This window comes from Saccopteryx leptura, chromosome 7 (assembly GCF_036850995.1).
Source record: "Saccopteryx leptura isolate mSacLep1 chromosome 7, mSacLep1_pri_phased_curated, whole genome shotgun sequence".
Classification (NCBI taxonomy): domain Eukaryota; kingdom Metazoa; phylum Chordata; class Mammalia; order Chiroptera; family Emballonuridae; genus Saccopteryx; species Saccopteryx leptura.
In genome coordinates, this window is record NC_089509.1 from 27478852 (window position 1) to 27496558 (window position 17707).

Here is a 17707-nt window from a genome sequence, read left to right on the forward strand (position 1 = left end):
TGTAAAAGCTGCTTCAGAGGGGACTGTCATCCCAACTCAATCTGAACCTGCTGCTCACCTTGTTGGCAAGAAATAAAATTTGAGTATCCAGCAGTGACTGAGGGGTTAGGCTTTGGAGTAGGGGCCACATTCCTGACCAAGAAAGCCCTGAATTACTGGGTCCCACTAACGTTGTATTCCCAACCTCAGATAACTGCTCCCACAAGCTTGTAATCTATAGAGGGGTTGGTGGGGTGGGACCAGTCTGAGCCCACCTTACAGTCTTTCTACAGAAGACTCTGTGGGAAGACCAAGTAGCTACAAGAGGAAGTGGAGCAGCTGAAAAGTGGAGGCAAATCTTATGGAGCTTGGGAATTTTACAGAGCTGCTGTCATCTCTAAGCAAGAGGAAGCTGATCTTTATACATAAGTTGGCCCCTCCCACACTACCCAGGCACAGAAAACGCAGACACAAACAGCTTAAAGAATAGTAACTGCAGACAGGTAGCCCACAATGGGTTACAAACAACAGCATATGCCAACCAAAAAATATCTAGAACCAACACAATTGGTTGTGTGTGGCAGACAGCACCAACCCTAGACTCAGCTAGTTACACAAACAGCATGCCCAAAGGAGGAGTCTAGCAAGCACCAGAAAAAATAAAGAATAAATACATCCAACAAGACAAACATTGCACAGTGTGTAAAACACATGATCAAGGTTTACCCATAAAGCCAGTCAACCTGAAGGAATAACCATATCCATGAAAGGACCGACTGCATTCAATACTCACAACAGGAAGGAAAATAATACCCTAAAAAAGCACTTCTAGAACAAGGAAAACAGGTGGCCTGGAGGTCAGTACCACAAAATTTTCAGTCAGACAGCACTACCTAATACACAGACAAAATGGGCAGACAAAGAACACCAACCCAAATGAATCAACTAGAGAAATCCACAGAAGAAGAACTGAATGAGATGAAAGTAACAAAACTACCAGATGCAGAGTTTAAAATAATGATTTTTAGTATGCTCAAAGGTCTTAGAGCAATGATGAATGGACATGATGAGCCCCTAAATAAAGAGATAGCAAGCATCAAAAAGGACATTGAAATAATAAAAAAGAACCAATCAGAAATAACAACTACAATATCAGAAATGAAGACTGAACTAAAAAGAGTCAACAGCAGGCTGGATAAAGTGGAGGATTGAATCAGCAATTTGGAAGACAAGATAAACATAAGCAGAGAGGTAGAGCTCAAAGAAAAGAGACTCAAAAAGGCTAAGGAAACTCTAAGAGACTTCTGTGACAACATGAAGAGAAAAAACATCCACCTCATACAGGTTCCTGAAGGAGAAGAAAACAAACAATGGATAGAGAACCTGTTTGAAGAAATCATAGCTGAAAATTTCCCTCATATAAAAAAGAAAAAACTCACACAAGTTCAAGAAGCACAGAGAGCCCCATTAAGAAGGAACCCAGGGAGGCCTACACCAAGACACATCATAATTAAAATGCCAAAGTTAAGAGACAATGAAAGAATACTAAAAACAGCAAGAGAAAAGCAGTTAATTACCTACAGAGGAGCCCCAATAAGGATGACATCGAACTTCTCAACAGAAATACTTGAGTTCAGAAGGAATTGGCAAGAAATACTCAAAGTGTTGCAAAACAAGAACCTACAACCAAGACTACCTTATCCAGCAAGGTTATGATTTAAAATTGAAGGAGAAATAAAAAGCTTCCCAGACCAAAACAAAAAATTAAAACTCAATGAATTCATAACAACCAAACCAGTATGCAAGAAATGTTAAAAGGTCTACTGTAAAAAAAAGCAAAGGGAAAAAAAAGAAATCGAGAAAGAGAGGATTGTAGATTTAAAGAATAAAATGGCAATAAAATAAAACATATCAATAATAACCTTAAATGTAAATGCATTAAATGCTCCAATCAAAAGACATAGGGTAGCTATGTGGATAAGAAAACAGGATCTGTACTGTCTACAAGAGACCCACCTCAGAATAAAAGATACGCATGGACTGAAATTGAAGGAATAGAAAAAAGTGTTTCATGCAAATGCAAAAAAAAAATAAACCCGCTGGAGTAGCAATACTTATATCTGACAAAATAGACTTTAAAACAAAGGCTATATATAGTAAGGGATAAAGAAGGTCACTACATAATGATAAAGGGAACAATCCAACAGGAAGATATAACAAGATATAACCATTCTAAATATTTATGTGCCTAATATAGGAGCACCTACATATATAAAACCCATTTTGATAGACAGAAAGGGCAAGATCAACAGCAATACTATAATAGGAGATTTTAATACCTCACTAACATTAATGGATAGATCCTCCAGACAGAAAATTAACAAAGAAAAAGCAGCCTTAAATGACACCCTAGATCAACTAGATTTAATTGATATCTTCAAAACTTTTCACCCCGAAGCAGCAGAATATACATTCTTTACAAGTGCTTATGGTACATTCTCTAGGATAGGCCACATGATGTTAGGACACAAAACAAGTCTCAATAAATTTAAGATGATTGAAGTCATATCAAGCATCTTCTCTGATCACAATGGCATGAAACTAAACATCAACTACAATTGAAAAACATTCAAACACTTGGAGGCTAAATAGCATGTTATTTAATAACAAATGGGTAAACAATGAGAACAAAAAAGAAATAAAATATTTTCTTGAAATAAAAATGAATATACAACAACTTAAAATTTATGGGACACAGCAAAAGCAGTACTGAGAGGGAAGTTCATAGCATTACAGGCATACCTTAAGAAGTAAGATAAAGCTCAAATAAACAACTTAGCCCTGCACCTAAAAGAACTAGAAAAAGAACAACAAATAAAGCCCCAAGGAAGTAGAAGGAAGAAAATAATAAAGATCAGGGTGGAAATAAATGACATAGTGGCAAAAAAAAAAAAAAAAAAAATCAATGAAACCAAGACCTGGCTCTTTGAAAAGGTAAACAAAATTGATGAAACTTTAACCAGACTCATCAAGAAAAAAAGAGAGAAGACTCAAATAAATAAAATTAAAATTTAAAGTGAAGAAATAACAACTGACACTGCAGAAATACAAAGCATTGTAAGAAAATACTGTGAAGATCTGTATGCCAAAATATCAGACTATCTAGATGAAGTGGAAAAATGCCTAGAAACATACAATCTTCCAAAACTCAATCTAAAAGAATCAGAAAACCTAAACAGACCAATTACAACAAATGAAATTGAAACAGTTTTCAAAAAACTCCCAGCAAACAAAAGTCCTGGACTGGATGGCTTCACAGGCAAATTTTACCAAACATTCAAAGAAGAACTAACACTTATCCTTCTCAAGCTATTTCAAAAAGTTCAAGAGGAGGAAAGACTTCCAAGCTCCTTTTATGAGGAAAACATTATCCTCATTCCAAAAGTAGGTAAAAACACTACAAAGAAAACTATAGGCCAATACCCCTGAGGAACATACTGGTAGATTAGATGATAAAATTCTCAACTAAATATTAGCAAACCAGATTCAGCAATACATTAAAAAAAATCATAAATCATGATCAAGTGGGATTTATTCCAGGGAGGCATCTGGTACAATATTCACAAATCAACAGAAAAACTGAAAAATACTCAAACACATGGAAACTAAATAGCATGTTATTAAATAACAAATGGGTAAACAATGAGATCAAAGAAGAAATTAAAAAATTCCTAGAAACAAACGATAACGAGCATACATCAACTCAAAATTTATGGGACACAGCAAAAGCAGTCCTGAGAGGAAAGTTCATAGCTTTACAGGCATACCTTAAGAAGCTAGAAAAAGCTCAAATAAACAACTTGACCCTACATCTAAAAGAACTAGAAAAAGAACAGCAAGTAAAGCCCAGAGCTAGTAGAAAGAAGGAAATAATAAAGATCAGAGCAGAAATAAATGACATAGAGGCAAAAGAAACAATACAGAGGATCAATGAAACCAGGAGCTGGTACTTTGAAAAGGTAAACAAGATCGATGAACCTTTAACGAGACTCACCAAGAAAAAAAGAGAGAGGACTCAAATAAATAAAATTAGAAATGAGAGTGGAGAAATAAAAACTGACACAACAGAAATACAAAATATTGTAAGAAAATACTATGAAGAACTGTATGCCAAAAAACTAGACAACCTAGATGAAATGGACAAATTCCTTGAAACATATAATCTTCCAAAGTTAATCTGGAAGAATCAGAAAACCTAAACAGACCAATTACAACAAATGAGATTGAAACAGTTATCAAAATCTCCCCAAAAAGAAAAATCCTGGGACTGATGGCTTCACAAGTGAATTCTACAAAATATTCAAAGAAGAACTAACTCCTATCCTTCTCAAGCTATTTCAAAAAATTCAAGAGGAAGACTTCCAAGCTCCTTTTATGAGGTGAGCATAATTCTGATTCCAAAACCAGGCAAAAACAACACAAAGAAAGAAAATTATAAGCCAATATCCCTGATGAATTTAGATGCAAAAATCTTCAACAAAATATTAGCAAACCAGATCCAGCAATATATGAAAAAAATCATACACCATGATCAAGTGGGATTCATTCTTGGGAGGCAAGGCTGGTACAATATTCGCAAATCAATCAATGTGATACATCACATAAACAAAAGGAAGGAGAAAAACCACATGATAATTTCAAAAGATGCAGAAAAAGCATTTGATAAAATCCAGCACCCATTCATGATCAAAACTCTCAGCAAAGTGGGAATACAGAGAACATACCTCAACATGATAAAGGCCATCTATGACAAACCCACAGCCAACATCATACTCAATGGGCAAAAATTAAAAGCAATCCCCTTAAGATCAGGAACAAGGCAGGGGTGCCCCCTTTCACCACTCTTATTCAACATAGTTCTGGAAGTCCTAGCCACAGCAATCAGACAAGAAGAAGAAATAAAAGGTATCCAATTAGAAAAGACTAATTGGAAGTAAAACTATCATTATTTGCAGATGATATGATATCGTATCTAGAAAACCCTAAATTCGCAGTAAAAAAACTACTAGACCTGATAAATGATTTCAGCAGGGTGGCAGGATATAAAATTAATACTCAGAAATCAGAGACATTTTTATACACTAACAATGAACTGTCAGAAAGAGAAATTAAGAAATCAATCCCCTTTACTATTGCAACCAAAAAAATAAAGGACTTAGGAATAAATTTAACCAGGGAGATTAAAGACTTGTACTCGGAAAATTATAAAACATTGATGAAAGAAATCAGGGAAGATACAAACAAGTGGAAGCATATACTGTGTTCATGGTTAGGAAAAATAAACATCATTAAAATGTCTATATTACCCAAAGCAATTTATAAATTCAATACTATACCAATTAAAATACCAATGACTTACTTCAGAGATATAGAACACATATTCAAAAAATTTATATGTAACCAAAAAAGAACACGAACAGCCTCAGCAATCTTGAAAAGGAAGAATAAAGTGGTAGGTATCACACGTCCGAATATCAAGTTATACTACAAGGCCATTGTACTCAAAACAGCCTAGTACTGGCATAAGAATGGGCATATAGATCAATAGAACAGAACTGAGAACCCAGAAATAAACCCACACTTTTATATACAACTGATATTTGACAAAGGAGGTAACAGCACACATTGGAGTAAAGACAGCCTCTTGAACAAATGATGTTGGGAAAATTGGACAGCTACCTACAAAAAAGTGAAACTAGACCACCAACTTATACCATTCACAAAAATAAACTCAAAATGGATAAAGACTTAAATGTAAGCCGTAAAACTATAAGCATCTTAGAAGAAAACATAGTCAGTAAGCTCTCTGACATCTCTCGCAGCAATATATTTGCCGATTCATCTCCACAGGCAAGTGAAATAAAAGACAGGATAAACAAATGGGACTTTATCAAACTAAAAAGCTTCTGCACAGCTAAAGACAATAAGAACAGAATAAAAAGACAAACTACACAATGGGAGAATATATTTGACAATGCATCTGATAAGGGGTTAATAACCAAAATTTATAAAGAACTTGTAAAACTTAATTCCAGGAAGACAAACAATCCAATCCAAAACAAATGAATAGACACTTCTCCAAAGAAGACATACAGATGGCCAATAGGCATATGAAAAAATGCTCAACATCACTAATCATTAGAGAAATGCAAATTAAAACCACAATGAGATATCACCTCACACCAGTCAGAATGGCGCTCATTAACATAACAACACAGAATAAGTGCTGGCGAGGATGTGGAGAAAAGGGTACCCTCCTGCACTGCTGGTGGGAATGCAGACTGGTGCAGCCTCTGTGGAAAACAGTATGGAGATTCCTCAAGAAATTAAATATCAAACTGCCTTTTGACCCAGCTATACCACTGTTAGGAATATACCCCAAGAACACCATAGCACTGTTTGAAAAGAAGAAATGCACCCCCATGTTTATGGCAGCATTGTTCACAATAGCGAAGATCTGGAAACAGCCCAAGTGTCCGTCAATGGACGAGTGGATTAAAAAGCTTTGGTACATATATACTATGGAATACTACTCAGCCATAAGAGATGATGACATCGGATCATTTACAACAACATGGATGGACCTTGATAACATTATACTGAGCAAAATAAGTAAATCAGAAAAAATTAAGAACTATATGATTCCATACATAGGTGGGACATAAAAATGAGACTCAGAGACATGGACAAGAGTGTGGGGGTTACAGGGTGTGGGCAGAAGAGGGAGGGGGTTGGGGTAGGGGAGGGACACAAAGAAAATGAGTTAGAAGGTGACGGAAGACAATTGGACTTTGGGTGATGGGAATGCAGCATAATCAAATGTCAAAATAACCTAGAGATGTTTTTCTCTGAACATATGTACCCTGATTTACTAATGTCACCCCATTAAAATTAATCAAAAAAATTAAAAGCAATTACCCTAATATCAAGAAAAAGGCAGGGGTGCCCCCTTTCACCACTCTCATTCAATATAGTTCTCAAAGTCCTAGCCAGATCAGTCAGACAAGAAGAAGAAATAAAAGGCTTCCAAATTGGAAAAGAAGAAGTAAAACTATCATTATTTGCAGATGATATGATATTGTATATAGAAAACCCTAAAGTCTCAGTCAAAAAACTACTATACCTGATAAATGAATTTTGCAAGGTGACATAATATACAATTAATATTCAGAAATCAGTGACATTTTTATACACCAACAATGAACTGTCTGAAAGAGAAATTAAGGAAAAATCCCCTTCATTATTGCAATAACAACAAAATAAAGTACCTAGGAGTAAATTTAACCAAGGAGCTAATAGACTTGTACTCAGAATATTTTAAGACATTAAAAAAAGAAATCAAGGAAGATACAAACAAGTGGAAGCATAAACCGTGCTCATGAATAGGAAGAATAAACATCATTGAAATGTCAATATTGCCAAAAGCAATATAAATTCAATGCAATTCCTATTAAAATATCAATAGCATACTTCACAGATCTAGAATATTTCAAAAATTTATATGGAACCAAAAAGGAACATTAATAACCTCAGCAATCTTGAAAATGAAGAGTAAAGTGGGAGGTATCACACTTCCTAATATCAAGTTATACTACAAGCCCATTGTAATCAAAACAGCTTGGTACTGGCATAAGAACAGGCATACAGATTAATGAAACAGAACAGAGAACCCAGAAATAAACCCACGCCTTTACGGTCAATTGATATTTGACAAAGGAGGTAAGAACATACAGTGGAGTAAAGGCAGTCTCTTTAATAAATGGTGTTGGGAAAAGTGGACAGCTACCTGCAAAAAAATACTAGACCACCAACTTATACCATTCACAAAAATAAACTTAAAATGGATAAAATACTTAAATGTATGTCATGAAACTATAAACATCTTGGAAGAAATCATAGGCAGTAAATTCCCTGATATCTCTAGTATCAATATTTTTGCTGATTTATCTCCATGGGCAAGTGAAATAAAGGACAAAATAAACAAATAGGACTATATGAAACTAAAAAGCTTTTGCACAGCAGAAGACACCATGAACAAAATAAAAAGACAACACACACAATGGGAGAACATATTCACCAATACATCTGAAAAGGGGTTAATAACCAAAATTTATAAAGACCTCAACACCAGGTAAACCATCCAATTAAAAAATGGGCAAAAGAACTGAATGGACACTTCTCCAAAGAGGACATACAGATGGCTAATGAGCATATGAAAAAATGTTGTGTCACTAATCAGAGAAATTCAAATTAATACCACAATGAGATACCACCTCACTACCGTCAGAATGGCGCTCATTAACAAGTCAACACACAATTAGTGCTGGCGAGCATGTGGAGAAAAGGGAACCCTCCTGCACTGCGGTGGGAATGGAGACTTGTGCAGCCATCATGGAAACAATGTGGTGTTTCCTCAAAAAATTAAAAATGGGCCTTTTGACCCAGCTATCCCACTTTTAGGGATATATCCTAAGAATATAAAATTACTGATTCAAAAGAAGATATGCATTCCCATATTTATTGCAGCATTGTTTACAATAGCCAAGGTCTGGAAACAACCCAAGTGTCTGACAGTGGACGTGTGGATTAAAAAGCAGTGGTACATATACACAATAGAATACTACAGAGCCATGAAAAAGAAGGAAATCTTACCTTTTGTGACAGCATGGATGGACCTGGAAATTATTATGTTAAGTGAAATAAGCCAGGCAGAGAAAGACAAATATCATATGATCTCACTTATATACAGAATCGAATAAACAAAGTGAACTGAGGAACAGAATAGAGGCAGAGGCAGGGTCACAGAGACCAGTGGACAACTGTCAGAGGGAAGGGGGATGAGGAGATGGGATCAGAGAAGGTGAAGGAATTAGTGAAATTAAAAATACATAACACATAGATGCAGAATAGAGGACAGCAAATCTTAGAGGAAGGGGGGGAGGGACTTAGGGGGAGGGGTGCAAAGGGGGTGTAATGGGGAACATGGTGGGGGGAGTGGGTGTTATATTTAGTGGGACACTTGAATCCATGTTAACACAATAAATTAAAATTAATAAAAAATTTAAAAATATAAGAAATAAAAATGTATATAGTAAATTTCCTCATTTTTATTGTATTAGATGTTGACACCTCATCTTTAATCATTTTAATATGGCTAATTTGACTAATTCTTTAAAAACAAGAGTTTTTATTGGGAGAATGTAGTCTTATATATTCCACTAATGTTTTTATTTTCTGAAATATTCTGTTTCTCAAATTTCTTTGGAACAACTGATAATGGGAAAAATCAGGACTACTTTCATTTGGCCAAACTTTCTTTGTTGGCAAGCAAGATGACATTATTCATCATTTGTGGTTCTAAATGGCCTGTGAATACTTCTAAATACTAAAAGTATTACCAAAGGTCCCAACGTTGCCATCATGAATATTTTTCAATGGACAATATGGAGTCCATACAGGTGATTTTACAGAATTCCAAAATATTTTCCTGAATGACTACATGTTCAGAAAAATTAAGCATACTCCCAACAGGGAAAACTTTGAAAGAGACACACTTACTTGAATGCATAAGTTGTCATATTTTAAAAATTTATCATACTATTTATAATTTATATTTAAAATTAAGTACCAAGGGCTATATAATAACAAAACAAGAAGGAAATGGATAATAAATTATAAAGTTCTTGGTATGTGCAGAAATTGAAGACCAACATGATTCATAGAAAATCTAGGAATCAAATAGTAGAAAAAATTTTAATTAGGATTACTGTCATATTTAAGTTGTCAAATGTACAGTGTACTTAAAAGCAAACAAACTGGACTAATTTTTGAAGAATGGAACTATTTTGTGCATCAGGAAAAAAAACATACATGTTTGATTTTTATTAACGTGTATGTCTTAGACACTTTTTACCCACCAATAAGTATCCAACTTCATTTCAATTCTTCACATATTTGTAGTTCTCAGGAAAGAACAGAGACTTGGTAATTTATTATTAGATTACTCTAGAACTACAAAACTCACACCAATTAATACATTTGTTGATAGTTATTCCATTTTATTGATGTTATCCCAAGTTACTTTATAGTTTATTACATGGAAGAATAAAAACCGTTGTGGGATGCACAGGTGGGGCAGGAGAACTTTTAAGGCAGTGAAAATACTTTGTATAACTCTATAATGATGGATGCAGGTCCTTATGTACTTATTCAAATACATAGAATGTACACCAAGATGAAATCATCATGTAATGGACTTTGAATGATTATGATGTATCAATATAGGTTCCCCAGTTGAGTTAATGTCCTACTCTGGTGGGATACTGTGGATCATGGGAAAGGCTATGTGTGTGAGGGGCAGTGGTTATACAGGAAATCTCTGTACCTCCCTCCTTGTCAATTTGCTATAAACCTAAAACTGCTCTAAAAAGACAAAGTCTTATAAAAATCATAAGTGATTAAAAGGTAAAAATAAATAAAATAAAATAATAAATGATTGTTTTTAAATTATGCCATTAATACCAGTGCTACATATGACATTATTCTACCTGACCCATTGAGGAAATATTTTGCACAATGACAAAAATTTTCAACAATAAAATATGTAAATATGGAGATATTAAAGCAATAAAGAAACTCATTGTAGATCAGTAAAAAGCTTTACAAGGTTTTTATTCTGTTACACTATATAATAATAGTTTCTACCAATTTATTTATTTATTTTTGTTTTTAAAATATTTTAAATTGAGTTTATTGGGTTGACACTGATTAACAATATTATACAGGTTTCAGTTGCACAATTCTCTAATACATAACCTGTACAATATATTCTGTGTTCACCACCCAAATTCAAGTCTCTGTCCATCACCACTTATCCCTCCACACCCTCCTTTACCTCCTAGCATCCCGCCTTTCCCCCAGAAATCACTACGCTGTTGTCTGTGGTTTACGAGTCTGTTCTCTACCAATTTATTTAATACTTATGATTGTGAGTTACAGTGTTCAACTATGGTGCTGTGCCACCTGTGAGAAAGTGCTGAGATGGTGACATCTACATTGGCTGAGAATCTCACCCTGGCCTCTTGAAGGGCTTAGACACATCAAGGAATATATATTCCCCGCCATGGAAATTATATCAACATTTTCAGGGACAATGATAGTGTTTGAGTGTTTCTCTTTTCACTTTCCTGTTTCTTCATCTTTTTGATAATTTGGTATTGGAAATAATTGGATGCTATAATAGATGTATGGAAAACAAGTGGTTGATTATTATCCAAAACCACTGCCAGCATAAGTTTTTTGAATTGTAAATAACCAGCTTTAAAATTATCCAAAACTAATCTCACCATTTTGTCAAGGATTCTTTTTTATCTTTTCCTCCTATCACAGAGCACCCTATTACCTATAATACACTGGAGATTATCAAACTGATTATACATCTGGAATAGAAATTTCATACTATAGTTTGAATTAATCAGACCAATACATATTACGTTATAGTGACAATGGAAAATGAGAATGAACAGGTTAGGATTAGGATAGGATAGGATAGGATAGGATAGGATAGGATAGGATAGGATAGGATAGGATAGGATAGGATAGGATAGGATTGGTTAGGATAGGGTAGGATAGGATGGGATGGGATGGGATAGGATAGGATAGGATAGGATAGGATAGGATAGGATAGGATAGGATAGGATAGGATAGGATAGGATAGGATAGGATAGGATAGGATAGGAATGGGAGGGAGAGAAGAAAGAGAGTAACAGGTAACAAGAGAATGGAGACAAAGAGAGGAAAATTTTAATTTCTATATTTTTCCTGGGAGTGAATCTTAACTATACTGTGAAATCCCACGCTGCCTACTGTACTTTTATGCTTCAACTAGACTCAAATTAATTGATCACTAATTGTCACTGAACTTCACGATTAGTTTTTGGGATTAAAATATTGAAGATTGCTTGATTTAGGACTTAGAAATGTGTTTTCTCTGTGAGGTAGAGATATTTGATGGCGATTTACTACTGTCTTTCTTCCGATATTTATTAATTTTCTTTTCTTTTTGCCATTTCAGTTTTAATATCAATAAATATAAAACATACCCTTTTATTTTCAGGTCTAGAAGTTGATGGAATATATCGAGTTAGCGGCAATCTGGCAACAATACAGAAACTAAGATTCATTGTCAACCAAGGTAAATGATTTCTTTATTTCAAACAGTTTTTAGTAGATTTATCTCAACCAATATTTCAGATTCTATGCCAAAGGCATTTTGAACATTGTGGACAAGGCCCACCAGGGGTGAGGACGATGGAGACGCAGAGAACCGACTCTGGAGACCAGGTTCAGTGACGCAGATCCACTTTATTCAGGAAGTAAGCTAGCTTATATACACAGGCTCAGCCTGTAGTCTGTTACAGCATGTTATTCAAAGCCAATGGCTGAAAAGTCAGGGAGCTGCGTGGTTGGCGCTGAGTCACTTCCTTACAGTGGGTGAGCTCCCTCCTGCATGTGCCTAGGAGGGTTTTAGGTGCTGGAGTATTCTCACAGCATTGCATCAGCCACAGCTGTTAGAACTGTGCTCTGCTCTCTACCTACAGAATATATAATAATGTGTTTTGAAAGAAGAAAGAGAAAGTTAAAGAAAGTAAACAATTATTACCAGAGAAGTAAATGATAGTTTACATAAAGATAAATAGCATAGAGAGAAAGACCAACTAATAGTTTTTGTGAAATAAATAATGAAAGGAATATGCCAAACTAAAAATGAAGAAAAGAATAAAAATGTAAAAGTAAGAAAAATAACCTAACTTCTAAAAGTGTTACTGGCATATAATAGACATAATCTATTATATGTTGATAAATGAATAAATGAATGGTAGAAAATTTAGGAGTCAAAATCACAGATGTCAGAAAACTAAATCATTGATAAGTAAAAATTAAAAATTAGGAAATGCATATATCAGTAAATAAAAACAAATTAAAACAATGTGACACCACTACACAGCTATTAGACTATCTAAAATCTGAAACACTATCAACTCCAAATGCTGACAAGTATATGTAGCAACAGGAACTCACAGTCATGGCTGGGGAAATACATTGGGTACAGCCACTTTGGAAGACAGTTTAGCAGTTTCTTATGAAAATAAACATATTTTATTATGTTTGTATGTGGTATGGATATTCTTACCATAATACACAGCAATTGCATTTCTTGGCATTCACTCAGATGAGTTTAAAACTTATGTCCACACAAAAATTGGCACACATATTTTTGCAGCAGCTTTATTTATAGTTGATAAAACTTGCAAGCAACCAAGATGACCTTCAATACATGAATATATAAACAAACTGTGGCACATCCATATAATGGAATATTATTCAGTGATAAAAAGAAATGAGTTATCAAGCCACAAAGAGATTTGGAAGAACCTTAAATACATATTGCTAAGTGAAAAAAACTAGTCTGAAAAGGCTACATATTGAATTATCCCAACTGCATGACAATCTGGGAAAGGCAAAATTATGCACAGTAAAAGTTCAGTGGCAGGGAAGGGAAAGAGGGATGAATAAGTGAACACAGGGATTTTAAAGCCATGAAACCATCTTGTTTTGATATTGTAATGGTGGACACATGACAGTATGTTTATCAAAATCTATATAATGCACAACACAAAGAGTGAAACAATGTAAACCGTAGACTTCAATTATTAATAAAATATCAGTATTGGCTCATCGTTGTAACAAATGCACCACACTAAAGCAAGATGTTAATAATAAGGAAAAATGACTGGGGGTGGTAAGAGGAAGAGTCCATAGGTATCTGGCAACTCTATATTATCTGTTGTTTTTCTGTGTAAACCTAAAAGTTCTCTTAAAAAAAAATATGAGCCTGGCCAGGCGGTGGCGCAGTGGATAGAGTGTCAGACTGGGACACAGAGGATCCAGGTTCGCGACCCTGAGGTCACCAGCTTGAGTGCCGGTTCATTTGGTTTAAGCAAAGCTCACCAGCTTGGACCCAAGGTCACTGGCTTGATCAAAGGGTTACTCGGTCTGCTGTAGCCCCACAGTCAAGGCACATATGAGAAAGCAATCAATGAGCAACTAAAGTGTCGCAACGAAAAATTGATGTGTCTCATCTCTCTCCATTCCTGTCTGTCTGTCCCTATCTATCCCTCTCTCTGACTCTCTCTGTCAAAAAAAAAAAAGGCTATGAATTGAGAAAACAGATTATACAATTGTATTTTTTTGAACAAATATGTGATAACTATACATAGTAAAAGTGTTGCAAATAAACAAAAATTTTGGCAAATATATTAAGAGATATATTTGTTTTGTGGTAGATATACAATAAAATATTTGTGAGGTTGTTTAAAAAAAGACTGAATTAAAATTTAAAAAATTAGAAAATGTTGAAGAAAAACAATGAAACTAAAGCATCATAATATGGTTACAGATAATTCATAGGCTGAAAATCAAACATGTATCGGCATTTTGTTTAACCTCTCTGCTGTTTTTATCAGTAAAGACGGGGCAGGGCACCCGGTAGGAAATGCACTTGTGAGATGAATAAGATAGAATGTAGCATCGTCTTAGACATATGGCTCACAGTAGTTATTTAATACAGGTAAGTTTTCCTTTCACTAAAACCAGTCAAGAGTGTCTCTGCCTTCAGGATTCACAGTCATCGTACTCTGGCTTCCCTCATTTCTCACTGGCTTCAGGTGCTCTGAATTTCCTTCACAATACATTTGCAACTATACCCCAATATTTACATGCTGTTGTATCACTAATGTCTTCACATACTCTCCTCCTTCTACTTGATCAATATCCTCATGTTTCCTTTCCCACCCCACCTAACACAGGCTTTCTGCCTAGTAGATTTCTCCTTATTTTTCAAGGCCCAGATTATAAATAATTCCGTCCTGGGTTCTTATTTCACTGGTAGTCAAATTTACTGTAATTCATACTCATCTAACTTCTAAACTTCAGTTTAAAATCCAGAGATATAATGCCATCTTTTGGAGAGAATATTGTAAAATGTACTCAGTGATTATATTTTGCAAACATTAAAATCTGAAAGTCTTGGAATGAAAAAAAAGAGGATACTATTTTTTAGGGTCTTCTACAAATCTCTGAACACCTAATCATCCTGAATCTCTTTCCATTAGAGAGCAGTAGCCCTCGGTCTCCATAGAGGAATTTTAAACTAATATTTTTTGAATAATGTGTGTGTTGCACATAGAAGTAGTATTACTGAGAATCATTAAATTCTTCATCAGTTCAAGTCAGGTTGAATCATCTTGTAAGTGTTGACTGCAGTGCTTTTGACCAGGGGCACCTCGCTCACTTCTGGGGTCTCTGAAGTTCTGCCTGCTCGCTAATGTGAACCTTTGCCTTCCACAATTCCTCTCCTTCCTGGTCAATAAAACAGAACTGAACATTACCTCAGTTACTCATATTGGCCCCATTAGACTGACCCGGAGCACACCTTCTGGGTAAAAATTGAATAAACTAGCCCAACCTTCTTTTCATTCCCATTTATAACCAGCTAAAATTACTGTTGCAATATTTTTCATACTGAAACCATATCCTGATTGGAATTCTAGACAGCTGGGCAACACATTTCTTCTACAAAGAAGAAATCTCAAAACAGAAGCCATGGTAGAAACAAACACTAGTTGCATTTCCTGCCTTTAAAAAAAAAATTATGCTCAGCAGTTTGAAAAGGCAAAAAAAATCTGCAATGAAAACATGAAATCTGTCCATCTCGTCTTTTGCAATCCAAACTTCAGCGTCCTCTGAGACTGTGTAAGTGCTCATGTTTCCATAAGAGTTGACAACGTAAAGCTGGACGGAGGCCTGAGTTGGTATCTGGTAGCACAGAATTGTCAGTAAACTGTCTTCCTGGTTTATAGCACTGTCAGAATGCAATACAGTCAACACAAATTATGCTACATTAGGACCTTTGATACTGGTGGTTTTGTCCAAGTTGTGTTGTGGAGTTTCTTTAATTAGATGATAAAAGAAATGCATATACCAGTCTCTCTCAAATTTTGCTAATCAGATTATCATTTGAATGAAATTTTTGGAGTGGACTCATAACCTTGGTACAAACACCATACGTTCTCCTCCATACACCCTGGTCTCTGACAGCAGAGCTGACTTAGAGGAGAATCAGTGGTAGGATGCAAAGAGGCTGAATGTGTACACCATGGCCTTCTCCTCTCTGTGCATACATGTGTGTGTGTGTGCATGTGTGCAGTGAAGTAAAGTGGTGATGAATCTATGAAAACCATAAAGTGATGTGTGAATGCAATGCATTCTTTTTTGTATTTAACGACGAAACATGAATGATTGCTGTATACCCTCTTTGTTTTGACACCCTTTATCTCTTCCATGCTCATATTCTACAATGTTTTCTTTTTAAAAGGCTCTAAATATACATGTTTGAAATGAACAAGCCCTCCCCACCATCAGAGTAGACAAATGAAAACTCATTTGGGAGATTTTCACGAATAGTTCAGTTGCAGTTTATGTATTTCACTAACTTTCTTGAATGTTATAATCATCAGTGATGCTGAATATGCCAGGTGAATGATTCAATTTGTTTTGGTTTTCTGTTCAAATCACTAAGCCAGTAGGAATTGCATACCCTTACTGAACTTCCAGATTAGATGGCCTACAAGTTTAACTTAAAGTGATAACTTTTGAAAAGCATTTCCTAATTATAACTAGTGATGGTCATAATATTAATTATTACTATTTTGAAAGTAGCTAACATTGCCACAGTTTATTATGTGGCAGGCACTGTACTAAGTGCTTTACTTTTATAATTGAATTCAATCCTTCCTACCATCCCTTAGAATAGGTACTATTATTGTTTCCATTTTAAAGATGAGAACACTAGGCTCAGAGATGTTAAATAATGTTCCAAGGTCACACGGCAAGTGAGGGAGCTAGATCCCAGGCCTCTCTGCTGAGAGCCTGTTTTGAAAACCACTGCCACGATTTGGCTTTTTTCATTCCTTAAATATTGATTACTTCCTTTTGAAAGTAGAGATCAGTCTTTTTGTGCTATACACACTTGTTAGTGACTTTATGTTTACACCTGCTTTCTGGTACTAGTAAGTGTCATAGAAGTTTGGCTAAAGCTGTTCAAGAAAGAGAGCTGCCTGAGAAAACACCAAGCATTGCAGTTAGTTATGAATAAGCTTGGCACTACCGTTCTCTGTAGGGCTTAATATATCTATGTTTGGACCAAGAAACTGCTTTAACACAATATTCCATTGCAGCCTTCAGGGAAGGCATCAAGATTCTCAATGTGCTGGGCTGTCGATGCATTAGTGAACAGTGCTCTGTCGTGTTTGGTGTATTTGGTGACAGCTGTCAGTGGCATTCTGCTGGTGCAACTCTTCTGCTCTATAAGGGCATCCCCGAAAGAAAGCTGGTCCATAACCTTAGATGTCGACCTGTCATCAGTCTGTGACATTGAGTTGATTCTACAGAATGATCTGTGACCTGATGATATTTTCGTGTGAAGGCACTTTGGCGAAGGACAAGCCCCAACATGAAGGATGCCACACGACCATCTGGAGAACGTTTGTCAGTGGGTCTCGGAAGTCCCACCAGGCTGCGTTGCCCCTTTTCCTCACAACCGCACTCT

The 17707-nt window shown here is 35.5% G+C and overlaps 1 protein-coding gene across 1 annotated transcript in view; it reads left to right on the plus strand.

Annotated features, from left to right (window-relative positions):
- The window catches only part of ARHGAP15 (Rho GTPase activating protein 15), a 697775-nt gene that overhangs the window by 479248 nt on the left and 200820 nt on the right, over window positions 1-17707 (plus strand). The window contains exon 11 of the mRNA XM_066345184.1: window positions 12155-12232. Within this exon, the coding sequence (XP_066201281.1) occupies window positions 12155-12232 (78 nt within the window). The remainder of the gene's footprint in view (window positions 1-12154; window positions 12233-17707) is intronic.